Source organism: Stegostoma tigrinum, chromosome 44 (genome assembly GCF_030684315.1).
Source record: "Stegostoma tigrinum isolate sSteTig4 chromosome 44, sSteTig4.hap1, whole genome shotgun sequence".
Lineage (NCBI taxonomy): Eukaryota > Metazoa > Chordata > Chondrichthyes > Orectolobiformes > Stegostomatidae > Stegostoma > Stegostoma tigrinum.
In genome coordinates, this window is record NC_081397.1 from 10757117 (window position 1) to 10784330 (window position 27214).

At 46.4% G+C, this 27214-nt stretch overlaps 5 protein-coding genes across 7 annotated transcripts in view; 2 read left to right on the plus strand and 3 right to left on the minus strand.

The window, feature by feature from the left end:
- The window catches only part of LOC132206969 (histone H2AX-like), a 270361-nt gene that overhangs the window by 20322 nt on the left and 222825 nt on the right, over positions 1-27214 (minus strand). The gene's annotated exons all lie outside the window — the stretch shown is intronic.
- On the plus strand, positions 2304-3657 carry LOC132206976 (histone H1-like). The gene has a single exon (XM_059642119.1). It carries the CDS (start codon positions 2343-2345, stop codon positions 2979-2981), a length of 639 nt encoding a protein of 212 aa, XP_059498102.1. The 5' UTR covers positions 2304-2342; the 3' UTR covers positions 2982-3657.
- Positions 11594-17686, plus strand: LOC132206991 (late histone H2A.2.2-like). Of its 3 annotated transcripts, none has more exons than XM_059642160.1 (2): positions 11594-11732; positions 13509-17686. In XM_059642160.1, the coding sequence occupies exon 2, from the start codon at positions 14583-14585 to the stop codon at positions 15024-15026; it is 444 nt and encodes a 147-aa protein (XP_059498143.1). In that variant the 5' UTR covers positions 11594-11732; positions 13509-14582; the 3' UTR covers positions 15027-17686. The 3 variants fall into 3 exon arrangements, with proteins under 3 accessions (XP_059498143.1, XP_059498144.1, XP_059498145.1); XM_059642161.1 differs by having other exon boundaries at positions 13802-17686; XM_059642162.1 differs by having other exon boundaries at positions 13805-17686.
- On the minus strand, positions 20401-21892 carry LOC132207000 (histone H3). The gene has a single exon (XM_059642173.1). It carries the CDS (start codon positions 20984-20986, stop codon positions 20576-20578), a length of 411 nt encoding a protein of 136 aa, XP_059498156.1. The 5' UTR covers positions 20987-21892; the 3' UTR covers positions 20401-20575.
- On the minus strand, positions 23044-24086 carry LOC132206980 (histone H1-like). Its single transcript, XM_059642122.1, has one exon. The coding sequence runs from the start codon at positions 24049-24051 to the stop codon at positions 23428-23430; it is 624 nt and encodes a 207-aa protein (XP_059498105.1). The 5' UTR covers positions 24052-24086; the 3' UTR covers positions 23044-23427.

Here is a 27214-nt window from a genome sequence, read left to right on the forward strand (position 1 = left end):
CTCATTCCCGGGTCATGTTAATATCTGCCTCCCCCCGGCTTGCTCACAATCTGGTGGGGAAGCGGAGAAGCTGGCAGCCGTTCGGCCCATTTAATATTCTCCACTATTCAATAAAATCACGTCTGATCTCATGTTAACTGTGATATTTAATTCTGCTGGCCTTCGTCCCATATTGACTCACAGAGCGATGGAATAAATGCGACATTATGACGAAGGCAGAATGTAACTGCTGTGGGGAGTCTTGCAGCGCAGAGGTAGTTTCCCTATTTCTGGGTCAGGTGGGCCGTGCTAAAGCCACACCCGGACCAGAGGAGTGTAATAATATCCCTGGGCCCGATGCAAATACCAGTTTGGAATTGATGACTGATTTTATTCTCAGTATGCTGCAGGCAGAAACCTTGTGATGAATGGGTTACCGCAACGAATGACCCACCTGTTTTTTCTGGTTTGCGCATTCCTGGGAAGAGGACGTCTCTGGCTTGGTCCAGCATTTATTGCGCGTCCCTAGTTTCCCCCGTTGAGAAGTTGGTGCTGAGCCACCTTCTAAAATAGTTCTGGTCCATGTGCTGCCCACATTGCAGTTCGCAGGTAGATCCAGGGTCTTGATTTTTAGACAGTGAAGGCAAGGGGACGTATTTCCAAGTTAGGATTGTGGGTGATTGGAGGGGAACGTGGCTAGTATCAAGGTGGTGTTCCTCCACATCAACTGCCCAAGCCCTTTCAAATGGATATATTCGTGAGTATGGATGGTGGTCTTTTTACAGTCTACAAAACTGTCATTTTAGAGGGCTATTTAACACCGTTTTTGAAATTTGAGAAGAGATTCACTAGTATTTGCAGAGTATGTAAGGCTCGAGTCATATAGAAAGGATGGATAGGGGTCAAGATCCATAACGTTTCCTGTCCCTAAGATGCTGCTTGACCTGCTGGGTTCATTCAGTTCCACACCGTGTTTTCATGGATAGGCTGGGGCTTTTTTTCACTGGAGAGTAGGATGTTGAGAAGTCACCTTCTCACAGTTTGTAAAATACTGATGGGGTGAGACAGAGTTAATGGTCGTTGAACTTTGTTTGGGATGGAGGGAATAGAAAACCAGGGCGGACATTTTAATGTTACAGGCGAGAGATTGAAAAAAAAAGACACGAGGGGCGTTTTTTAAACATAGAACACGGAAGGATGTGGAATAAACTACCTGTCGAAATGGTCGACGTGGCTATAATGACATTAAAACGACATTTGGAGAAGTGCATAAACACGACAGTTTTGAAAAGAAATAGGTCAGGGACAGGTAGATGGAACGAATTCAATTTGGTATTATACTCGGCCTCTACTGATTGGACTGAACGGTCTGTATCCTCACTGTATGACTCTGTGGGAGAAAAAAAAAACAGAGACAAGCCATTGAGTTGGATGATCTGCCATTTTCATGGTGAGTGGGAGGAGAGGTGTGAAGGGCTGATGGGTGTTATTTGCCCAGTTGCTATTCTTTACGTTTATATGAGTGTGATTCCCAGAAACGATGTTGAGTATTGTCACTGCAATTGAAAAAAAAACTGATCTCGGTGATCAATGTAACTTCAAACCAGATGATTGGCTCTTGCAGCTGAATATGCAGCAGAACGAATCTCCGGCGCACAGACCTCGGAGAGTTTCACAATGACTGAGGAGAAAAACTACAACTAATTCCCTGGGTACCGGAGCACAGGCTGAAAGGGGGAGAAAGTACATCCTCCCACAGGTACATTTAGAGATATTTCTGCCCTGTGACTGTATGGATGTGAATATTGAGTCAGAGAGACTGTAGGAAAAGGGCGGGCGGGTTAGTCACACGTAAATGTGCTTGTGTGTCCGCTCATATCATGATATTTCCACGTCTCTCTTGTGCAAATCAAAAAGATTTTCATTTCAAATCATCCCCCTGCTCCTCCACTAAACCTCAAAGATAGAATTCAAGGCAATATATTTGTTGATTTCAAGATTTCAGTCTAAAAATGATGATAATGCCAGCGCTCAGCTCAGACAGCGCGATCAGTGCAGCAGCAAAATGCGGTAAAATCGACTACGGAGCCGTCAATTCGAGTGAAAACCTTTCAGCCGCAAACCTTCCCGTGTCAGGGTCAGGAACGATCGAGCCTGGCTCTCTGGAGATGCGGAATTGCAGAGGAATTGGAGAGTTTCTGCCGAGAGAGAAACACAGACAGGCAGCAGGAGCAGGGAGCTGAGGGCAGGTTGTCTCCGCGCCGTCCGCTCGCTGCCTTTAAGTTGCTCAGTGCCGCCACCAGCAGCTTCATTGCTGACCCAGTTCAGTCTGACAGAGAGAGATTCAGCGCAGAGTTCCCGACATGAGCGACAGTGCAGCCGCCGAAACGGCTCCTCCAGCCTCCGGCAGCACCAAACCCAAGTCTCCAAAGAAGAAGAAGGCGGCGGCTCCCAGGAAGAAACCAGCCGGTCCCGGGTTGGGCGAGCGGATTGTGAAGATTGTCGGGGAGAACAGCGATCGGAAGGGGACGTCTCTGGTCGCTATAAAGAAGGCGCTGCAGAGAAGCGGGGTCAATGTGGAGAAGCAAAATGCACAAATCAGGATGGCGACCAAGAGGTGCCTGGCGAAAGGCTCCCTGGTTCTGGTGAAGGGCCAGGGCGTCTCCGGCTCCTTCAAACTCGCAAAGAATCCAGTCAAGGCAAAAGTGGGAAAGAAGGCGAGACCAGCAGCAGCCGCCAAGAAAGCAGCCGTGAAGAAAACAACGGCCAAGAAGGTGGCAGCGAAGAAGTCCCCAGCCAAGAAAGCAACCGGCAAGAAAGCGGGCGGCAAGAAGGCAGCAACGCCGAAGAAACCGGCGAAGAAAGCAGCGCCGAAGAAAAAGACTCCCGTGAAGAAGGTGATAAAGACCAAGAGCCCCAAGGCCGCAAAGCCGGCCCCGAAATCGAGGAAACCGAAGGCCAAGCCCAAAGCGAAAGTGACCAAGAAAGCAGCAAAGAAATGAAGCAGTCCGTGTAACATGTAACAAACTGAACCCAAAGGCTCTTCTCAGAGCCGCCACATCTTTCAGGAGAGAGCTGAGCCTGGATCGAATGATCCCTGAAATAACATGGTGCAGAGCTGGATGACCATAACAGGCCAAGCAGCATCAGAGGAGCAGGAAAGCTGACGTTTCAGGCCCAGATCCTTCTTCCTGCTTCTCTGGTGCTGCTTGGCTTGCTCTGTCCATCCGACTCTACACCTTGTTATTTCAGATTGTCCAGCATCTGCAATTCCGTCTATCTCTCAAATGATCCCTGTCCCGGATCCGAGTGCAGACACAGCATAAACTTGAATTGATTCGAGTAACTTAAATATCACATTTCCGAGAGCAGAAACTGAGAATGGGGATGGTATCACATGGGGAGAGTCACTGGAACTGCATCTGGCTATTTCATACCGCGACTTGTAATTCTGCCCAGACACAAATCTTACATAATGCAGGAAATGCATCTCATTAACCCTTCCAGGAATGTTAATTTGTTTAATTTTGATGATAGGACCTCTGGCGATGTTTTAACGGTGTATTCCTCCCATTTACCTGCGAAAGACATTTCAGGCAGTAATTACAAATTGTGTTCGGAATGTTTACAATCTGGGAGAAATAAACATGTCCCGAAAAAAAGGGATTTTGCAATTAATCTCTTTGAAGATGTTTAATTCGGCGTGTTTGATAAGATTGATTACCCACGGTTACACGGCTGGTTGATCAGTTTGCCTGGGCTGTATCAATATCCGCGCTTCCCTCCTGCCTGTTGCAGACAGATCAGGCAATGATCCCGTGTCCTGTCCGCGCTGTGGGCAAGGTCGGTTTCAAGCAAATTGGTGTGTTAGCAGCGCAGGGGTGTTCCTTACTCCCAAACCACCAAGACGCCGGCAGCCGATGAAAGGAGCGCATGCGTGAGACCCTCCCCCAGTGATGGCATTGAGGAGTGTTGACTCAGTGAATGGAAGAGGTTTGTTTGAAACAGGCCGCAATGGAGAGACCAGCGCCCAGGGAAGCGAGGGAACAGCAGGCTCCTTCCAGCAGCGCATCGAGATGTGATTCTGGGACACAGAAGGGGCTCCGAGACCGGCACTGATTCGCGCTCAGTTCAGGGAGAACCGGGGGCTGTTGGTCAGAGGCGGAGGGGAGCAGGAACTGGTCCCGGAACTTGGAGTGAGCGGCCTGGGGGCGGGGAGAGAGAGGCCTTTCTCGGGCTGTGTGTGGGCCTGCGGATGGAGACACAGCGGCAAGAAGCTGCTGCTGGGGATCAGTCTTGTAGCTTTTAGTCTTCTAAACACTGATGGAAATTCATTGTTTGGCTGCTGTTTCACGCTGTTAGTTGCCAGTTGTGGGGCTTCCGATAAAGGACGTAGATTGGAGTTAACAGATTATACGTCTCGGGGGGAAAAAACACATTTGAAACAGCGGCTGCTGTTCTTTTCAACAGTGTGTTGGGATCTGGTAACATGAGCTGTGTCAACAGTGTAGCATCTTCAGGTCGCACCTCAGATGGAGCTTTGCAATTATTGCTCAGTTTCTGAATCTCACTCCGTTGGTATCGAATTACATATTTGAAAAACAATTCCTCAGACAAGGAGCAGCTCGATGTAAGAATGGAATCAGACTTGTGTTTGAATTGATGCCCTTTAAAGAAAAGACTGTGTCAAGAGAATTCTATGCTGTGGTCCAACAGGTTTATTTTGGAGTTCTGTTGCTTTGGGAGGTGAAGTTCAAGAAACGAAACACCCTAAAAACTGTTCACTGAATATATGTTAATCTGATTGATATTGTCAAATTTGGCTGATGTTGATTTACAGGAGATAACTCTTCTGTCTTCCTCCAGGAAAGTACTCGAAGAAACAATATTTCCTTGTTACAAAGCCAAGTGTGAGCAGTTGCTTCTAACTAACACCAGGCATGTTCCTGCGATCAGAATGGAGAATATCTTTTCCAGAGTCAGAGTGGATTGGATCAGACTTGTTTTGAGCTCAATTTCCAGAAACTTGTCCAAGGAAACAACTAACCAAGCACAACTGAGGAAAGGCAAGTTTATTTTTTTTGTTTTCATTGTCAATTGACATCATGCTCGTTCCAATTAATATCATTTGTCACCCATTAACATTCACATCATGTTTGAAATGTTAACAGCTAACTCCTTGTTGAAAGTACTGAAAACAGGAACTGAATCAAGTTTGCATTTAGGAAAGGTATTTTATAATATCTCAAACCGGATAGAGAGACTCCTCCTACCACCCCCTTTGATCATGACCCTGCCCCAATCGCCAAAACAATATCAACTCCCAGACCATCCACAACCTCAGCACCTCAGGTGCTGTCCTGCCAACAGCCTCTGACCTCATCTTTCCCCAACGCCATGTTAACTGTTTCTGCCTTATCCCCAAAATCCACATACCCGACTGCCCCGTTGATGCACACTGTCTCTCACGCTCCCACTTTCTGCAGTCAAATTGGGTGGCCACGGGTACCCGCATGGGCCCAAGCTATTCCTGCTTCTTGTAGGATACATGGACCAGCCCCTCTTCTGCAGCTACACTGTCCCCACCCCCACCTCTTCCTCTGTTATTTCAATGACTGTATCGGTGCCACCTCGTACTCCCTCAAGGAACTCACAGTTCATCCACTTTACTAACAGCTTCCACCCCAAGTTTAACTTCACCTGGACCATCTTAAGTACATCTCTCTCCTTCCTGGACAACTCTGTTTGTTTGCATTTCTGGAAACTGGTAACTAATTCAAGCCAACCGACTGTCACAGCTACCTAGAATACACCTCCCCTCCCCTACCTTCCTGCAAGAATGCCATCCCCTATTCCCAATTCCTTCCTCTGTTTCATCTGCTCCCGAGATGAGGCATTCCAATCCCGGTCATTGCAGACGTCCTTGTTTTTCAAGGACTGCCATTTCCACTCCACAGTGGCTGAATATGCCCTTGACCTCATCGCTCTCATTTCTGCAACTTGCCCCTTAGACACCCTCTTCACAATAACAAAAAAGACAGAATCTCCTTTGTCATCACGGATCACTCCAACAAACTCAGGATTCAACGCATCTTCCTCCGCCACTTCTGCCACCTTCAATCTCACCCCACTCCCAAGGACACTTTTCCCTCCCCAACCCTATCAACCTTCCAGAGGGACCGCTCTCTCTGACTCCCTCGTCCACTCCACACTCCCCATAGCCCCACCGCCCCTGGCACATTTCACTGGAACCACAGGAAGTGCTACACCTGCCCCAATATCTCTCTCCCCTTATCTCCATCCCAGGTCCCAAGAAAACCTTCCATGTTAAACAGATGTTCATCTGTATGTCCAGTAATACATTGTGTTGTGTCCACTGTTCCCGATGTGGCCCCCTCTACATTGGGGAAACCAAGCGGAGGCTTGGAAACCACTTTGAACACCTACGCTCACATCGTGACAAACGACTGCACCTCCCCAGTCATGAACCACTTCAACACCCCCTCCCACTCGTTGGACGACATGTCCATCCCAGGCCGCCTCCAGTGCCACAACATTGCCACCGGTAGGGTGCACGAGCAGCAGCTCGTATTTCACTTGGGAGCCCTGCAGCACAATGTTCTCAACAAGGGCGTCAAAATCTGTCCACCCCAAACCCATCCCTGCCTCCTTGACCTGTCCATCTTTTCTCCAACCAATCTGCTTCTCCCACCTCACTGATCAACCCCCACTGGCACTTTGGCCTACTAACCTTAGCCCTGCCTCCTTGACCTGTCAGCCTTCCCTCAACCCACATCTGACCTCCCTCCCTACACTTACCGTTACTGGCTCCAGCCCTGCCTCCTTGACTGGCCATCTTTTCTCCACCTATCTGGTCCTTTTATCCACCTTTCGTCATCATCTCCTCACTTCTCTCTATTTATTGCAGAGTCCCTTTCTCTTCTCTTCCCTTCCCCACCCCCCCCCCATTTCTGACAGAAGGGTCCAGTCCAAAAATGTCAGCTCTCCTGCTCCTCTGCTGCCTGACCTGCTGTGTTCATCCAGCTCTACACCTTGTTACCCCCTCAAAGGAAGACATCATGTTACATAGTTTGAACAACCACGTCTGACAAGTAGCAAATCACTACTGAGCACATGCAAACACATAGACAAAGCTGCTGACTGAGTCCCAAATATGCTCATTGTATCAACACATAACATACAAAGACTGGGTATACATTGTTGTCATACACACTGCAGGGAACAGAAGCAAATACATAGAAAATGTTTACAGCTCTGTTTTAAGAAAAGCAAGAGAGTCTACCAGACAGAAAAAAATACCTTTCAGCCCATGGGGTTGATAGTAGACAAAAACAAGCACCTGACATTTCTGATCCCGTTCAGCCAGCATTCCATTTCAATAAGTGTGCCATGGCAGTATACGATTTGCCAATCTACCTTATCACAGCGTGATTCTCAATGTGTTCACCTTCAGGAATAGAAACCATATTTTCCGTCTGTCTTGCAAAATTTCTTTTTTTTGTGTGGGGTGAAGCATTGAAGTGAATTTGGCAACTAAGTTAAACAGTTTTCTAGTGTCACTTGTCCCTCCCAATGAAATATTCCAGAAACACGCAAGAAAACAGAATGCTGTTTCTTCACGTTAGTGATGTAATCATCATTTAAAGCAACGAAGAATGATCCATTTAACTAAATCTTGTAATTGTCAAATTTTACTTTCTCACAGTTTGACCATATTCAATAAGGTTAAATCTTCTCCACTGTAAGACAGAAAATACAATTCCTTTTTCTTTCTTCATACCCACGACAGCGCATTGTCAGTGTATTGCCGATGCCATGTGCCATTGCACAACAGAGCAGGGTTCTGTTATATCCGTGGTAGTATAATTTAAGTGAATTAGCCGATACCCTTCCCTGTAGAAGGAACCTCGTGGTCATTCAGCTGAATACAGTTGATTTGTTCATTGCCCTTTTCTTTAGACTCAAAGAAAGGAATGCCACATCAATCTATTCCCTCAGCATTATTCACAAAATTCTGTTCCTGTGTACACAGAAAAGCTGATGTCACCTTGAAGAACAGCCCTTGATACAATTTCTGTCAGTTAGACTCTGCTCTCTTGGAGTTACAAAACCTTTTTGCTTTTACATCACACAATCCATTGCACAAAACAAATGCATGGAGCAATAACTGACAGGCACAGGCTGATAACTGCACTCCTGCGTTCTTAAAGCAGAAACTGACAGGCTTGGGCTGATAACTAAACTCGGAGGTTCACAAAGCAGCAGCTGGCATGTACAGATTGATAACTATACTTCGATATTCACAGAGCAGAAACAGACAGAGAAAGATTGACATCTGTACTCTTATTCATGTGGTATAAACATTATAGGTACAGATTTCTAACTCCACTCATTGACACACCGAGCAGAAACTGACAAGGAGAAATTATTTATATTTCAATACCAGGACTGGCAAATCCAAATTGCTAAGCACATTCACAGCACACTCACTGGCTGATAGGGAACGATTGATAAATGTCCTGAAATAGTCATGTAACAGAGACTACCAGTTACAGATTTATAACTGCACACTCAGACACACAGCTGAAACTGACAGGGACTGACCGGTAAATGGACTCGGACATTCGTCTGGTAGTTAATGACAAAACATAGAACGTAGAACATTACAGCACAATACAGGCCCTTTGGCCCTCGATGTTGTTGTGCCGACCTGTCATACCGATCTCAAGCCCATCTAACCTACGCTATTCCATGTACATCCATATACTTATCCAATGACGCCTTAAATGTACCCAAAGTTGGCGAATCTACTACCGTTGCAGGCAAAGTGTTCCATTCCCTTACTACTGAGTCAAGAAATTACCTCAGACATCTGTCCTATATCTTTCACCCCTCAATTTAAAGCTATGCCCCCTCGTGCTCACCGTCACCATCCGAGGAAAAAGGTTCTCCCTATCCACCCTATCTAACCCTCTGATTATTTTATATGTTTCAAGTCACCTCTCAACCACCTTCTCTGTAATGTAAGTCCCTCAGCCTTTCCTCAAGACCTTCCCTCCATATCAGGCAACATCCTAGTAAATCTCCTCTGCACCATTTCCAAAGCTTCCACATCCTTCTTATAATGCGGTGACCAGAACTGTACACAATGCTCCAAGTGCAGCCGCACCAGAGTTTTGTATGGCTTCACCATAACCTCTTGGTTCCAGAACTCGATGAATAAAAGCTGAAACACTGTATGCCACCTTAACACCCCTGTCAACCTGGGTGGCAACTTTCAAGGATCTGTGTACATGGACGCCGAGATCTCTCTGCTCATCTACACTACTAAGAATCTTACCATTAGCCCTGTACTTTGCCTTCTGGTTACTCCTACCAAACTGCATCACCTCATACTTGTCTGCATTAAAATCTATTTCCCACCTCTCAGCCCAGCTCTGCAGCTTATCGATGACTCTCTGCAACCTACAGCATCCTTCGTCACTATCCACAGCTCCACCGACCTTTGGTGTCGTCTGCAAATGTACTAACCCATCCTTCTACGCCCTCATCCAGGTCATTTATAAAAATGACAAACAGCAGTGGACCCAACAGCGACCCTTGCGGTACACCATTAGTAACTGCTCACCAGGATGAACATTTCCCATCAACTACCACCCTCTGTCTTCTTTCAGCAGGCCAATTTCCGATCTAAACTGCTATATCTCCCACAATTCCATTCCTCCGCATTTTGCACAATAGCGTCTTGTGGGGAATCTTATCAAATGCCTTGCTGAAATCGATGAACACCACATCAACCGGTTTACTCTCATCTACCTGTTTGGTCACCTTCTCAAAGAACTCTAAGGTTTGTGAGGCACGACCTTCCGTTAACAAAACCATGCTGACTATCCCTAATCAATTTTATTCTTTTCTAGAATATAAATCCGATCCCTTATAACCTTTTCCAACACTTTACCAACAACTGTGGTCAGGCTCAGTGGTCTATAATTACCAGGGTTGTCTCTACTCCCCATCTTGAACAGGGAAACCACATTTGCTACCCTCCAGTCATCTGGCACTATTCCTGAACTTTTGATCACAAATCTATCATATCCACACAGCAAAAACTGACAGAAACGGATTAATAATAAAACTCCCAGTTTCATATTTGTTTAAACTGACAGGTACGGTTTGATAACTGTCAGATTTTCACAGCAGAATCTGACAATAACTGATCGATTACTAAACTCAGATTGACAAGCAAATACAAAACAGGTATAGACGTGACAACTACACTCATGCATTGACCACCAGCAACTGATGTGTAGGTGCACAGCTACACTCATTCACATGGCAGTAACAGAGAGCTACAGCTTAATAACTACAGTCACCCACCTGCATTACAGTAACTGTCAGGGGCAGGTTGATAACACTCACACATTGATGTGACAGAAACTGACATGTACTGATAATAACTAAACCCATCTATGGATACAGCAGAAACTGATGGAGACTGATAATTGCACTTCCATTATCATTGCAGAAACTGAGATTTATAACTGCACCCTCTCATTCACATGACAAAAACTGAGTGTACAGATTTGATAACCATAGGCACACATTTGCTTTGCAATATGTGACAGGGATGGGATAATCCTTCCTGCAAAATGTTACAAGAAAGCAAGAGAACTAATTAATTAATTAATAATTCACAGCAGAAACCTAGAGGTATAATCCTGATAATTACACAAGAATATTCACTGGGGAGACACTGACAAGGTTCAGATTGATAATGACAATCTCATTCATACAACAGAAATTGGTTGGTACGCACTGAAAAGCACAGTCTCATAATTACAGAACAGAAACTGACAATCACAGACGGATAACTACATTTTCATATTCACATGTCTGAAAATGACTGTTAGGATTGAATGAATATGGTGCATTTTTACAAGCAGAAACATTCAAGGTTACGCTAACAACTGCACCCACACATTCAAAGCTCGGAACTGACAGGTAAAGATGAAAAGCCAAGCTCACGTGTTGACATAGCAGAAACTGAGAAGCACAGTCTGAAGCCTGCTCTCCGACATTCAGATAGCAGAAAACGACTGGCACAGATGGATAAGTATACTCACCTTGCAGACACTGACACGAACATTCCCACATCACCAACAATCAGGTAAAGACTTACAACGGCATTCTCATATTCACAAAGGGGGGAAAAAAAATAATCACAGTCAAGTCCAATTTGATAACTTCTCAAATAAACACAGGGCAGAATCTCACAGGTGCCCGTCAGTCTCTGCTGTGTGAATACATAAGTAATTTAACAAAGGCTCACCAATGTGTGAGACATGAATAGATCAACAAATAAACTCATATCCACAGACCCACTCACATTGTGTAGTCCCATTCATGGATCTGGACACTTAGTTTGTTTCTGGACTTCACTCAATTGGGATGGAATTAACAAAAAGAAAAATCACAAGACAAAGAAGCAGCTCAGATCAAGAGTGGAAACAAACACCTAATTCTGTTCAGATTCCTGGCTTGAAATTAAATATTGTAATGATTATTAACTGAACATTGCATCCAATAATGAAATATCACTGAACTTGGCTGATGTTGACTTGCAGGAGGGTTTTCTTCTGTCTTCCTCCAGGCAAATACGTGAGGGACTAAGAGAAAGTAATATTCCCTCGGCACAAAGCCAAGTGTGACCAGCTGCTTCTAACAAACGGAAGGTATGTTACCGCTGTCAGAGCAGAGAGCATCCTTTCCACAGTCACAGACCAGATTGAGTCAGACACACATTGAGGTCAATTTCCAGTGAGATTTGTTCCAACAACACAGAGGAAATAGAAGTTTTGTTTTTTTCCACCATTCACAATGCACACCTGCCCAGTTCGAACAAATTTCAGCATTTCAAGTGTTTTGCGAGATCTGCAGCTCGGATAGCGGATAATGTTGAGCTGGCTTGCTTTTCTTCATATATTTCATCACCATGCTCAGTGGTATCATCAGTGGAGCCTCCAATGAGTCAATGTTATTCCACGCCCTGTGGAATTTATACTGTATGGTCCATTATGGAGACTACTATCACTTCTGGTTTTGATCTGTCTGAGTTTTCATTTTTGGGGTCCGATTCTATAATCTTGTTGATTGAAGTATGCATGGAAAACCATGCCTCTCGGAATTGCTGTGTGTCTGTGTTTGGCTTGGGCTACCATGGTTACTTTGTCCCATGTTAACCTGATGGCCTTTATTGTCTGAATATGTGATACATTCAGACAACCAAGGCCATCAGTTGAAATGGGGCAAAGTTACCATATTAAAAAGAAAGAACTGTGGATGCTGTAAATCAGGAACAAAAGACAGACTTGCTGGACAAGCTCTGCAGCTCAGCAGTAACTGGTTCTGAGGAAAGGTTACTGGACCCGCAAGGCTAACTCTCTGTTTTTCCCTTCACCGATGCTGCCTGACCTGAGCTTTTTCCAGCACCTTTTATTTTTGTTGTGTAAGGTAACCATAGCAGCCTAAGCCAAACATAGACATGTTAAGGAATTCCTAGAGACATTGTTCTCCACACAAACAAAGAATTGGACCCCATGTATAAACCCATATAGATCAAAACTGAAATGACAGTACTCAGCATAACAGACCTGACAGTGCAAATTCCAAGCAGAGGAGAATCACATTGCATCAGCAGAGGCTCCACTGATGATGTCACCTAGCATGGTGGCAAAACGTCCGAACAAAAACATGACAGCTCACTGACCAAGTCAACAACATCACATTTCTGCATTCACAGCCCATTGACATTTACACCGTTTTTGAAGATGGACAGACTGAATACTTGTCCAAAATACACACTCAAACTGAATATAATCTGCATTAAATGACTCTGATAACAGCTACCACATAACAAATTGCATCGTCACAGAGAATATTACTGGCTGCCAAAGTTCAGCCGTGTTGTCAAATAGAAACTGACAAGCATGTGTTGATTCCTCTGCTCAATCATTCACCCTGTAGAAACAGGCAAAAAACAGGTTGACACTCTCTCATATATGGAAAAAAAGTTTGCTATACCATTCTCAAATTCACATTTGAAAAATGATATGTACAAATTAATATTTATGCTCACATATCAAACTACATGTACCCAAATGATAACTACGCTTATATATCCACAGCATATCAACAATCCGTTCTTCTCTGTTGCTAACACTCCAGTTTCACAGCATAACTTCACAGGTCCAATTTTATAAATGCATTTAAATATCCACAGACTTAACAGTTTTTTTTAGGTGCAGTGTGATAATGGCAGTAGATTCACCAACTTTAGGTACATTTAAGTTGTCATTGGATTAGCATGTGGACATACATGGAATAGTGTAGGTTAGATGGACTTCAGATCGGTATGACAGGTTGGCATACTATTGAGGGCTGAAGGGCCTGTACTGTGCTGTAATGTTCAATGTAACTACACTCCAATTTTCACAAGCAGATTCTCATAGGTACGTACTGATCATGAACTTCACGTATCCATGAAGCAGAAATGGACAGGAACAGCTTGGTAATAACCCTCCCAATGTCATACAGCTTGAACTGACAGGTACACTTTGATAACTATATGCATATCAACAGTGCAGTATCTGACACCTATGTATTGGTAACTACACACATACACACTCTCACACACACACTCTCACGGAGCAGAAAATGAGAAATATAAATGGATAACTAAACAGACATATTGACATTGCAGAAATTGACAGGCTACATGGATAACTACACTCATATCTTGCAGCAGAAACTGATAGTGACACTGATTGGAGAGCCGAAGTGGGAGAGAGAGTAAAATTTGTCAAATCAACAGAAAGCAAAAAGCACTGGTCACAGCACGTCAGCACTCGTCTGTGACCAAGGTAATCCGAGTAAAACTGATACCAAGACACGCTGGCAGGTGTCTGAGGAATGTACGAATAGTTTGGGCCTCGATATATTGGAGATTTGAAGAAGGACGTCAAACCTTTCGAGGAAACAAAAAGTAAAGGGTCTTGACGGAACAGGCAATTTAAAATAGTGTCTAAAGATGGTGCGCACGATTAATGCTCTCTTTCAGGGAAAAAAAAGTTATCGTTTGGTTTATTAACATATCGAGGTGTTTTTGAAATGTGAAATGAATATGCAGGTGCAGAGTGCAGATTTCGGCCCCTTTTTGCCGCTTGCATTTAAGTTTTTGAAAATCCGATTCAAGGTCAGAAATGGACATTCCACTCGGTTCGGGAATGCGGGAAAGGGAGATGAAGTCAAATATACATTCATAATCTAAAAGTAAATGTATTCGCGCATTCTGTTCTGTTCAACGTCCGAGTTTTCGTTAAATATTGGCGGGCTTTTCGAGTTTGAAAGAAAGCGGCTGATGATTTGGCGCCGGGATTTTCCGGCCTCCTGCCCGGGCCCTCTTCGGATTGGTGAGGGAAGCAGATATCTGATTGGGCATTGAAACGACATGAGGAGATACTGAACAATGTGACCAATCAGCAATGGCCGCACCCCCATTCCTCCCGAAGGTATAAGAGGACGGGATGTGGCCGCTTTCCGGCATTCTCTGTGAAAGTGTTTGTGACTTTGTGGCGATGTCTGGAAGAGGAAAGGGCGGTGGCGGTAAAGCTCGGTCGAAGGCGAAGTCCCGGTCGTCCCGGGCTGGGCTGCAGTTCCCGGTGGGCCGTGTTCACAGGCTCCTAAGAAAGGGTAACTATGCTGAGCGTGTGGGTGCCGGAGCGCCGGTCTATCTGGCTGCGGTGCTCGAGTACCTGACGGCTGAAATCCTCGAGCTGGCCGGTAACGCGGCCCGGGACAACAAGAAGACCCGCATCATTCCCAGGCACCTCCAGCTGGCCGTGCGCAACGACGAGGAGCTCAACAAGCTGCTGGGAGGTGTGACCATCGCTCAGGGCGGGGTGCTGCCTAATATTCAGGCCGTGCTGCTGCCCAAGAAAACCGCCGCTGGGGGCGCCACTAAAAAGTGAAGAGACCGTTCTGTAACTTGACAATCCAAAGGCTCTTTTCAGAGCCACCCACAACATCAGTGAAAGAGTCTCAGACCTCGTTTTTGTTCGATTGATTTAATTTTAAATATACAGAGCCTGGGACTTCGCAACGTCAAATTTCAATCACATCATTCATTGATCCTGTAGTTGTCACAGTTCGATAGAAAATGAAATCCATCCTGCTGCTCCTGATTTCGGTAATATTTCCATTCAGAGCTGGCAGCCGATGAGCAGGAAGAAGTTATGATGAGCTTATAAATTACAATGTATGACATAATTGGAGAACAGAATAATCGTTTTGCAAATACGTTTTCCAGTCCCACTGCTTGTTGTTCACTGCCAATTTCACATCTCCCTTCATCGCATTAGAGAAAGCGAAAGTGACCCGGGACAGCACGTTGCAGGGTCATTTGCTTCTCATAATGAACGGCCGCTGACCCTCTGCGCATTAATCTCAGGTGCAGCTCATTTTCCTGCCTTTGATATTATCGAGTCCTCACAGTGTGGAAGCAGGCCATTCGGCCCATCGAGGCCCGACTGACCCTCTGAAGAGCATCTCTCACAAAGTGCCCTTCCATATCCCTGTCACTCTGTCTTTCTCTGGACACACTGGGCCCATAGCATCGCCATGCCACATAAAGTGCACATCTTTGGACTATGGAGGAAACCAGAGCACCTAGAGGAAATCCTCAAAGACACGAAGGCCACCCACCAGCCTACCTTTTATCCTGGGAGAAGTAGCCCTGGCCTGTACAGCTTCTCCCTGAAGCTGAGCCCCTTACAAATCTTTTATGAATGTTTAAGCTTAAAGTTAAAAACAAAAGCTTCTCGTCAATCTGGCTGTTCATCATCTTGAAACCTTGGATGAACTGTCTAATCCATTCCCTACGGCAGACCAGGAGTGCAGCATCAAAAGGGGACGACCAGGGCTGTTTCAGAAAATTCAGCGGAGAAGGCTTCAGCAAATCCATCAAAGATACCAAGGGGCAGGACTGGAACAGTTTAGTGGCCCCAACCAACCAAACTGAGCAAAGCAAGATCGTGGACAAAGACAGTTCCCACCCTGATGCTGTCTATGCTTGGTTGACACAGAATGCCAGCAGCGTGGTGTCCACTGCCCCGCCAGGCCTCAACGCACCTGTTCTATCGGTCACTGCAGTTGTCAGATCCGTCTTCCTGGTGAGAACACCCAAGGAAAGTAACAGACCTGGACTGAAGCACCAACTCTGCATGTAATTCCTGTGGGGAGGTACTCTCTGACATCTTTGTCTCCCTCTGACAAGCTGTACTCTGCACCTGCTTGAGAAGACCACCATTATCCCAGTCCTAAAATCTACATGCAATATGACTTCATCTGTACTGCCCAGTGGCTCTGGCATCCAAAATCATGAAGTGCTCAAAGATGCTGGTCATGGCCCACTTGAACTCTCGACTTTCAGCCTGCCTCAATCCCTTGCAATTTTCCCACTAATGCAACAGGCCCACAGCAGATGCCCTTTTCCCAGCCCTGCAATCATCCCTGGAACATCTGGGCAACAAGGCCACCTACAATCAGGCTTCTGCTCATCAACTACAGCTCAGTCTTCAACACCATTATCCCTGCAAGACGGAACTCAAAACTAACACCTCAGGCTTGGCTCCTCCCTGTGCAACTGACTCCTCAGCTTCCTGAAACACAGACCACAAATCAAGAAGATAGGCAACTGAATCTCCTCTGCGAGGACATTCAAACACTGCAACCCTCAAGAATGCATTGTCAGGTCCCTACTGTACTCCTTGTATACTCACTATTGTTGTCAAATTCTGAATGAATGCCACCTATAAGTTTGCTGTTGATAACACTATGATGGGATGGATAATAAATAATGATGATTCAGATGACAGGAAGGAGATGGAGGGTTTGGTGACGTGGTGCAATTATAAAAAGAAAACTGAATGGTCACAAAACAAAAGAACTTATAATTGGTTTCAGAAGGAAAAGAGCAGAACACACCCTCAGGTCCATCAACAGAGCAGGGTGCTGAGAGTGTCAATTTCCCAAGAGTTACAATAACCAACAACCTTCATGGGACTTCCCACATAGATGCAATGGTAATGAAGGCACAAAAAGGCCTCGTCTTCCTGAGGCTGCTCATGTATTTGGCATGTTACTCATGCACCATAGAAAGCATACTGTCTGGGTTCATCAAGGCCTGATATGGAACCTGCTCTGTCCTGTTCCACGAGCAACTATGGAAGGTTGTGTTCACACCCCACACCGTCACGGCACCCAACTTCCCAACCATGGGCTCTCATTGCTGTGCAAAGCCTGAGACATCAAAATCCATCCAACCCCAATGGTGCCCTCCTACAACCTCTTGCATCAGGCAGAAGATACAGAAGCTCGAACACCCACACCAGCAGGTTCAAGAACAGATTCTTCCCTGTCATTGTCAGACTGACGAATGGAATCTTAAATTTCAAAAGTGTTGATCTTGCCTGCATACATCCTGTGGAGTGTAACTTGTATGCCTTATCATTTCCATTTTTCACATTATGACCTGTATGTGCTTACTGACTATGATCTGGCTATACTGCTCGCCAACAAAACCATTCACTATTTAGGAACATGTCACAATAAATCTAACTAAATTCCTGTAGCAGAGAGACCAGAATTGAATGCATTATTCCAAGTGTTCTAATCCATGTCCTGTAAAGCTGCAACTTGTCCTCCCAACTACTGTTCTCAATATACTGGCCAAATTTTCCGAAGGATACCATCAGCAACAAATGTTGAAACAGAAGTTAAACAAGATACAACCTTATTTTCAAAAGGCTGAAAAAGCCACCCCAGTGCCCCCTGAAAGAAGTTTTGTACAAGATGTGATAATGTGATAATGGGCCAGTTGGAGGTTTCAGTTCAGTGGTGGTTAATGCAGCTAAATTGTACGTGTTCAAATATCATGAAATAAAAACAAAAACGGCAACTTCTGATCAGGTTCCAGTTTCACAACTGATTTTTCTTTTTGTGAAGAGAAGGTGTGTGGCCAAGATATTGTCAATTCACACATTCTTTCCAAGCAGTTTTAAAAGGCAATCATTTCACGTTGAACATCTGTCTCTGCCTCAATTATATGAAAAGAGCACGTCCTTAAAAACAAGACACATTGCTGAATTTACCTTCACCCATTTGTTCAAAATGTGGGAAACTGGCATATTTACTGTCAACCCCTCATGCCTCCAGTAGCTTGTGAGCAGGTGTCAGCACTAGAAACATATTCAACCCTAATCATCAAAGCCCTGAAGCCTGCATGCATGTTACATTTATTATAAATACAGAGGTTAAAGCGGTTTGAATTTGTTCATCAGATTATTAGCATCACTGGCTCGGCTAAACCACCTGTAATTGCCATAGAGCCATGATATATAAGTCAATATCAGTGATGGGAGTGTGGAGTCACACCTAAAAGGGAGAGAGAACATAATAAACTCCAGTAACTCATTGTTCAGCCACTTCCATTTGCTCAAGTTGCTTTTTTTGACTCCATTTCCAGGGTGACAAGCCTTAGTGGGGTATGGATCATGTGCTTCACCCCTGGCAAACAAAGCAATTACCATCTATTTCAGTCAGAGAAAATGGGAACTGCAGATGCTGGAGAATCTGAGATAACAAAGTGTGGGGCTGGATGAACACAGCAGGCCAAGCAGCATCTTAGGAGCACAAAAGCTGATGTTTTGGGCCTAGCCCCTTCATCAGAAAATGGGGGCTGGGGAGGCAATTCTGAAATAAATAGGGAGAGAGTGGGAGGCAGACTGAAGATGGATGAAGGAGAAGATAGGTGGAGTAGCGAGTATAGGTGAGGAGTTAGAGAGGGGATAGATCAGCCTGGGGAGGATGGACAGGTCAAGGGGGGGAGATAAGGTCAGTAGGTAAGAAATGGAGATGTGGGTGGGAGGAGGGGATAGGTGAGAGGAAGAAAGGGTTAGGGAGACAGGGTGGGGGCGAGCTGGGCTGGTTTTGGGATGCAGTGGGGAGAGGGGAGATTTTGAAGCTGGTGAAATCGATAGCACTAGGCTGCAGGGTTCCCAAGTGGAACATGAGTTGCTGTTCCTGCAACCTTCGAGTGGCATCATTATTGCACTGCAGGAGGCCCAGGAGGGACATTTGCCTAAGAAGTGGGAGGGTGAGTTAAAATGGTTCACGACTGGGAGGTGCAGTTGTTTATAGCAAACCGAGTGTAGGTGTTCTGCAAAGCTGTCCCTAAGCCTCCACTTGGTTTCCCCAATGTAGAGGGAGCCACAACGGGTACAGTGGATACAGAATAACACATTGGCAGATGTGCAGGTGAACATCTGCTAGATGTGGATCATCTTGGGGCCTGGGATGTAGTTGAGGGAGGAGGGGTGGGGGGCAAGTGGAGCACTTCCTGCAGTGGCAGGTGAAAGTGCCAGGTGTGGTGGGGGTGGAGGGGAGTGTGGAGTGGACAAGGGAGTCGCAGACAGAGTGGTCTCTCCGAAAGGTAGATCAGAGTGGGGATGGAAAAAATGTCTTGTGGTGGGGTCGGATTGTAGATGGTGGAAGTGTCAGAGTTCACCTCCCACTCATGAACTATTTTAACTCCCACTCCCATTCCTCAGACGACATGTCCAACCTGGGCCTCCTGCAATGCCATAGTGATGTCACCCATAGGTTTCAGGAACAGCAACTCATTCTCCATTGGTGCCCCATTGATACATTGACAGGGATGAACTTTCGTGGAATCTCGACACAGCAGGAAATGGCCTTTCGAGCCTGATCGATCCTCCGAAGAACATGGAAAGAACAGCTGATGCTATAAATCAGGAACAAGACCAGAAGTAGCTGAAAAAGCTCAACAGGTCTGGCAGTCGTGCAGAAAATAAAATCCAGAGTTGACGTTTCAGCTCCGGTCACCCTTGCAGTTCTGAGGAAAGCTCACGGGACCCGAAAACTTAGCTCTGATTTTTTTTCTTCTTCAGAGATGTTGCCAGACCTGCTGAGCTGTTTCAGCAACTTCTGGTTTTGCTGCGACAAGCATCAACCGAAACAGGCTGGGGCCTGAGGGAAAGTGTGATGTCTGGTCTGAACCCCCTACATATTGGCGGGCTTTTCAGATTTGAAATAAAAGCGGTTGATGATTTGGCGCCAATTATTTCTCCCGCCCAACTTCCCAGCCGTGTTCAGTTCGAGTGGGGTAACACCAAGGGATGCATAGGCAGGGAGGTGCTTTCCTGTCACTCAAATCTCCAGCACACTGGGAGGCTTCAATTGTGTACTGCCATCAATTTATATCTTCCCCACAGCAATGTCCGTTTTGTCTTCTAATTAACGTGACAAATCCACTTCTCGGCCAGATTGAAATTGTTTAATAACAGACGAAACGACACAATACAACAGCAGAAAAAAACTGGGCGCATAATAAAGTAACCAACATTGCCAATCGATTGCTGCTCTCTCGGGACAGTTTAGTGGCTCTGAAAAGAGCCGTTGCGTTTCTCGGGGTGAATGTGCAGGGCCGGGCACGCTCCGTTTAGGCGCGCTCCCCGCGGATCCGCCGCGCCAGCTGGATGTCTTTGGGCATAATGGTGACCCGCTTGGCGTGGATGGCACACAGGTTGGTGTCCTCAAACAGCCCCACCAGGTAAGCCTCGCTGGCCTCCTGCAAGGCCATTACGGCCGAGCTCTGGAAGCGCAGGTCGGTCTTGAAGTCCTGAGCGATCTCCCGCACCAGGCGCTGGAACGGCAGTTTGCGGATCAGCAGCTCGGTGGATTTCTGGTAGCGGCGGATCTCCCGCAGAGCCACCGTGCCGGGCCTGTAGCGATGAGGCTTCTTCACTCCGCCCGTGGCCGGAGCGCTCTTGCGGGCCGCTTTGGTCGCCAGCTGCTTGCGGGGAGCTTTCCCTCCAGTGGATTTGCGCGCTGTCTGCTTGGTTCTAGCCATTCCTCTTCAACTCTCTACAACACACACACAAGCTGCTGCTGTCAATGCCGACGCCGCTGCTGCGCTGCCTATTTAAGGGAATGGAGAGCCCGCCCTAGAGCTGGGATTGGATACAGTCCCGTCCCTCAATCCCCTGAGAAACAGCTCCGGAAGGGACAGAAAAGGCCGAATAATATTTTTTGGAGGCTGATTGGTTAACTTGAAATGACAGTTGGCCTCTTTCAAAAAGCCCGCCGATTTTACCCTCGCGATCCTGAGTTTAAAGTAAATATTTAAAAGGATAATAAAGTCCGCCTCCGATCAAATCGTGTACTTTGCAAACTAAGTTTTTTGAACAAACTCTACATCAGCGGAGACAGGACGACAGGACTGCCTCATCTGTCTGTAACAGGCGTGAGGAAAGGGGGAGGGCGTGTAATACAGCCGGACAAACATGATGAACGGAACGTATAACTGCCGTTAATGCATCTAAATACCGCCGAATAAAGCATTTTAAAAGCTAATATGGTGCAACACAGTGTAACGAATAAAGTTACACAAACTCAATTTAGCGGCATTTCTACCTTTCGCCTAGGTTATAATTAGTCCCAAGATAATTTGGCGTTGCTTCCTGCAACAGGCTGATGGAAAGTAAATTAAAACTTTCACAGTTGTCCCAGAATCAAAACTGAAAGAAATATCATTCCTGTAACGGTTAATGAAATACAAATACAGCAATATATGCTAACTCCAGCCCCCAACTGGATCTGTAAATAAAACTATTCTCCACAATGCAGTGAACACAATTTTCGGCAAAAGAACTGCGATCTCGAGCTTCATGTTCGAAGCAGATAAAAACAGGGACTTTTTTTCAAAGCAGTTGTGATACAATTAAACGCCCATGATCAGGCCTTTCTTAACAAGACAACACGGTTTCTTCCATTTCTAGATAATAAAATGTGAGGCTGGATGAACACAGCAGGCCAAGCAGCATCTCAGGAGCACAAAAGCTGACGTTTCGGGCCTAGACCCTTCATCAGAGAGGGGGATGGGGGGAGGGAACTGGAATAAATAGGGAGAGAGGGGGAGGCGGACCGAAGATGGAGAGCAAAGAAGATAGGTGGAGAGGGTGTAGGTGGGGAGGTAGGGAGGGGATAGGTCAGTCCAGGGAAGATGGACAGGTCAAGGAGGTGGGATGAGGTTAGTAGGTAGCTGGGGGTGCGGCTGGGGTTGGGAGGAAGGGATGGGTGAGAGGAAGAACCGGTTAGGGAGGCAGAGACAGGTTGGACTGGTTTTGGGATGCAGTGGGTGGGGGGGAAGAGCTGGGCTGGTTGTGTGGTGCAGTGGGGGGAGGGGATGAACTGGGCTGGTTTAGGGATGCAGTGGGGGAAGGGGAGATTTTGAAACTGGTGAAGTCCACATTGATACCATATGGCTGCAGGGTTCCCAGGCGGAATATGAGTTGCTGTTCCTGCAACCTTCGGGTGGCATGGTTTGAAACCATTGTTTCAAAATCTCCCCTTCCCCCACTGCAGTTTCAAAATCTCCCCTTCCCCCACTGCAGTTTCAAAATCTCCCCTTCCCCCACTGCATCCCTAAACCAGCCCAGTTCATCCCCTCCCCCCACTGCACCACACAACCAGCCCAGCTCTTCCCCCCCACCCACTGCATCCCAAAACCAGTCCAACCTGTCTCTGCCTCCCTAACCGGTTCTTCCTCTCACCCATCCCTTCCTCCCACCCCCAGCCGCACCCCCAGCTACCGACTAACCTCATCCCACCTCCTTGACCTGTCCGTCTTCCCTGGACTGACCTATCCCCTCCCTACCTCCCCACCTACACCCTCTCCACCTATCTTCTTTGCTCTCCATCTTCGGTCCGCCTCCCCCTCTCTCCCTATTTATTCCAGTTCCCTCCCCCCATCCCCCTCTCTGATGAAGGGTCTAGGCCCGAAACGTCAGCTTTTGTGCTCCTGAGATGCTGCTTGGCCTGCTGTGTTCATCCAGCCTCACATTTTATTATCTTGGAATCTCCAGCATCTGCAGTTCCCATTATCTCTTCTTCCATTTCTACGTCAGTTTCTATTCCCCCAGCTGAATGAGACAAAATCATTTCTTGAGGATTGTGTGGTGAAGAGGGGTTTCAGAGCCTGTGTTTGACTCTTTGAGACTCTCTCCCTGCATGTGTGACAAGCAGACTGACATGAACTGACAAAGCACTAGAGCCTATGGTCTATGTGAGCAGGACCTCACACTCACATATTGTAGAGTATGGAAGAGGGGCTGAGTGTAAATCCGATAGGTAAATACGGAACGGTTATTCACATAAATCAGTGTCTAAATTATTCCTGCACTCGGAGCTAGGACAGGGATCATTTGATCCGGGCTCAGCTCTCTCCTGAAAGATGTGGTGGCTCTGAGAAGAGCCTTTGGGTTCAGGTTGTTACATGTTACACCGACTGCATCATTTCTTTGCTGCTTTCTTGGTCACTTTCGCTTTGGGCTTGGCCTTTGCCTTCGCCGATTTCGGGGCCGGCTTTGCGGCCTTGGGGCTCTTGGTCTTTTTCACTTTCTTCACGGGAGTCTTTTTCTTCGGCGTTGCTTTCTTCGCCGGTTTCTTCGGCGTTGCTGCCTTCTTGCCGCCCGCTTTCTTGCCTGTCGCTTTCTTCGCTGCCACCTTCTTGCTCGTTGTTTTCTTCACGGCTGCTTTCTTGGCGGCTGCTGCTGGTCTCGCCTTCTTTCCCACTTTTGTCTTGACTGGATTCTTTGCGAGTTTGAAGGAGCCGGAGACGCCCTGGCCCTTCACCAGAACCAGGGAGCCTTTCGCCAGGCACCTCTTGGCAGCCATCCTGATCTGTGCATTTTGCTTCTCCACATTGACCCCGCTTCTCTGCAGCGCCTTCTTTATAGCGACCAGAGACGTTCCCTTCCGATCGCTGTTCTCCCCGACAATCTTCACAATCCGCTCGCCCAACCCGGGACCGGCTGGTTTCTTCCTGGGAGCTGTCGCCTTCTTCTTCTTGGGAGACTTGGGTTTGGTGCTGGCGGAGGCTGGAGGAGCGGTTTCGGCGGCTGCACTGTCGCTCATGTCGGGAACTCTGCGCTGAATCTCTCTCTGTCAAACTGAACTGGGTCAGCAATGAAGCTGCTGGTGGCGGCACTGAGCAACTTAAAGGCAGCGAGCGGACGGCGCGGAGACAACCTGCCCTCAGCTCCCTGCTCCTGCTGCCTGTCTGTGTTTCTCTCTCGGCACAAACTCTCCAATTCCTCTGCAATTCCGCATCTCCAGAGAGCCAGGCTCGATCGTTCCTGACCCTGACACGGGAAGGTTTGCGGCCGAAGCGTTTTCTCTCGAATTGACGGCTCCGTTGTCGAGTTAAACGCATTTTGCTGCTGCACTGATCGCTCTCTCTGAGCTGAGCGCTGGCATTATCATCACTTTTGGGCTGAAATCTAGAAAGCAACAAACACGTTGCCTTGAATTCTAGCTTTGGGGTTTAGTGAGGGAGCAGGGGGATAAGTTGAATCGAAAATCTTTTTAATTTGCTCAAGACAGACTGGGAAATATCATGATATGAGCGGACACACAAACACAGTTACGTTAAACTCTCCCGACCGCCCTTTACCTACAGTCTCTCTGGCACAATATTCACATCCATACAGTCGCAGGCCAGAAATATCGCGAAATATAAATGTGGGCGGATATAATTTATTTTCCTTTCAGCCTTTGCTCCGATACCCAGGGAGTTCGTTGTAGTTTTTTTCTCTCTCCTCAGTCACTGTTAAACTCTCTGAGGACGGAGCGCCGGAGATTCGCTCTTCTCCTGATTCAGCTGCAAGAGCCAATCATCTGGTTTGAAGTTACATTGATCACCCAGGTCAATATTTTTCTGGGAATAAACAGGCAGAGAAACACAAATAATAGCAACTGAAACTAACAAATCAGCCCTTCAAACCTCTCCTCCCAGTCCTCATGAAAATGGCAGGTCATCCAACTCAATAGCCTGTGTCCGTTTCTCTCTCATATCGAATCATTCAGCATATCTTCAGTCCAGACATAACATGCCGAATTTAATGCCGAACTGAACTAGTTCCACCCACCTGACCCTGGCCTGTTTCCTTTCAAACCTGTCATGTTCACGTACTAATCCAAATGCCGTTTTAATGTTGTAATTGTAGCCACATCGACCATTTCGTCAGGAAGTTCATTCGACTTGCATCAGGCTCTGTGATAATAAAACCCTCGCGTATATTTTTTTGATCTTTCTCCTGTCAGTTTAAAAATGTTCATGCCGCTCTTCAATTCCCCCCTTCCCAGGCAAAGGACAGCTACCATTGTGTCTAGGCCCGAAATGTCAGCTTTTGTACTCCTCAGAGGCTGCTTGGCCTGCTGTGTTCATTTAGCTCAACACTTTGTTTTCTTGGATTCTCCAGCATCTGCAGTTCTCATTATTTTATGAACTTCTATAAGCTGACTTTCAACATGCTACACTCGAGTGAAAAAAAAGACTCGCAGTCTATCCATCCTTTCCTTATAACTCGAACCTTACATACTCGAAATATTGGTGAACTTAATCTGAACCGTCTCCACCTTAATCCTGTCCTTCCTCTAACTGGCCGACCAGAACTGTTGGCAGTATTTCAGAAGTGGCCTCACCCAATGCCCTGTGTAACGTCAATGTGAATGCCACCTCCTAAACACAAAGGACTGAGCAGCGAAGGAAAGCGTGCCAAACACCTTCTTAACCATCCTGTTGAGGTGTGATGCAGACTGAAAAGAATTCTAGGTCCTTCTCTTCTACAACACTACCCATTAATTGTACAGGGCCTACCCTTGATTGTTGCACCAAAATGCAACACCTCACAGTTATCCAGTTGAACTCCATTTTGCAGCCCAACCGATTGGGTTATGATCCCTTTGTAATCTCAGAAAACCTTCTCCATTCACTATGATAATAACTTTGCGAGCATTCACAAACATGCTTACCATGCCTTCTATATTCTGATCCACATCATTTTTATAAATGACAAACAAAAACAGAGCCAGTACAAATCCCTGTGGAAACCACTGGTGACAGGCCCCCAGACTGAAAACAAAACAGCCCTCCACTTTCACTCTCTCTCTATTGCCATTAAGCCAATTATACCTTGATTCTATTTCTTCACAATTGCTGCACACAATAACATTTTGAAATCATATAGTGTGTTGGATGGAGCTGATTTCTGCGGTCGAGAATTCCAGAGGCATACCGTTCTCTGAATGAAGAAAGCTCTCACTTTCTCAGCCCTAAATGTCCTATCCTATTTCCGAAACATGTAATTCCTACCATCAGGAATATTTTTCCAGCATTTATATTGTTTAAGTCTGCCAGTGGCTAACAGGTTTTTACAAAAATCCCTCATTTTTCTGAACTTTAGCACAGAAGTTCACAAACAGTTCAATCTCTCCTTCCATCCCAGCAATCTGCCCACTAAAACTACCTTTATAGTAACACCATCCTTCCTCAGATAAGGAGGCCACACCTGCTGTCAGTATTCGAGATGTTGTCTCACAGATACCCTGTTAAATTGCCACAATTTCTACTTTTCTCCTGTACTCTAATTACCTCTCCATGAAGGAAAACATGCCAGTTACCTTCCTCACTGTCTGCTACACCTACATGCTTAATTTCAGTGATTGGTTTGTGAGGACACCCAGATCTCATTGCAAATTCCACTGTGTCCAACTATCGACATCCAGAAAATAAAGTGCCTTCCTTTTATTTTGCTACCAACGTGTATAACCTTATATTATACAGTGCATTCCTGGGTCAAATTGAGGACACATTGATGGGAGGGGGAGTTGAACTGGTTCGCAACTGGGAGGTGCGGTTATTTACTGCGAGTGTAGGTGTTCTGCAAAGCAGTCTGTAAGCCTCCACTTGGTTTCCCCAATGCACAGAAGGCCACACCATGTACAGCGGATGCAGTATAACACATTGGCAGATGTGCAGGTGACTATCTGCTTGATATGGAAAGTCATCTTGGGGCCTGGGATGGGGGTGAAGGAGGTGGTGTGGGGGCAGGTGTAGCACTTCTTGCAGTTGCAGGGGAAAGTGCCGGGTGTGGTGGGGTTGTAGGGGAGTGTTGAGTGGATGAGGCAGTCGCGGAGAGAGTGGTCTCTCTGGAAGGCAGGCAAGGGTGGGGATGGAAAAATACCTTTGGTGGTGGGGTCGGATTGTAGATGGCAGAAGTGTCGGAGGATGATGTGT

What these genes read in the sequence shown, in the direction of transcription:
- LOC132207000 (XM_059642173.1), bottom strand. Translation starts at nt 20,986, where the DNA reads ATGGCTAGAACCAAGCAGACAGCGCGCAAATCCACTGGAGGGAAAGCT.
- LOC132206991 (XM_059642160.1), top strand. Translation starts at nt 14,583, where the DNA reads ATGTGGCCGCTTTCCGGCATTCTCTGTGAAAGTGTTTGTGACTTTGTG.
- LOC132206980 (XM_059642122.1), bottom strand. Translation starts at nt 24,051, where the DNA reads ATGAGCGACAGTGCAGCCGCCGAAACCGCTCCTCCAGCCTCCGCCAGC.
- LOC132206976 (XM_059642119.1), top strand. Translation starts at nt 2,343, where the DNA reads ATGAGCGACAGTGCAGCCGCCGAAACGGCTCCTCCAGCCTCCGGCAGC.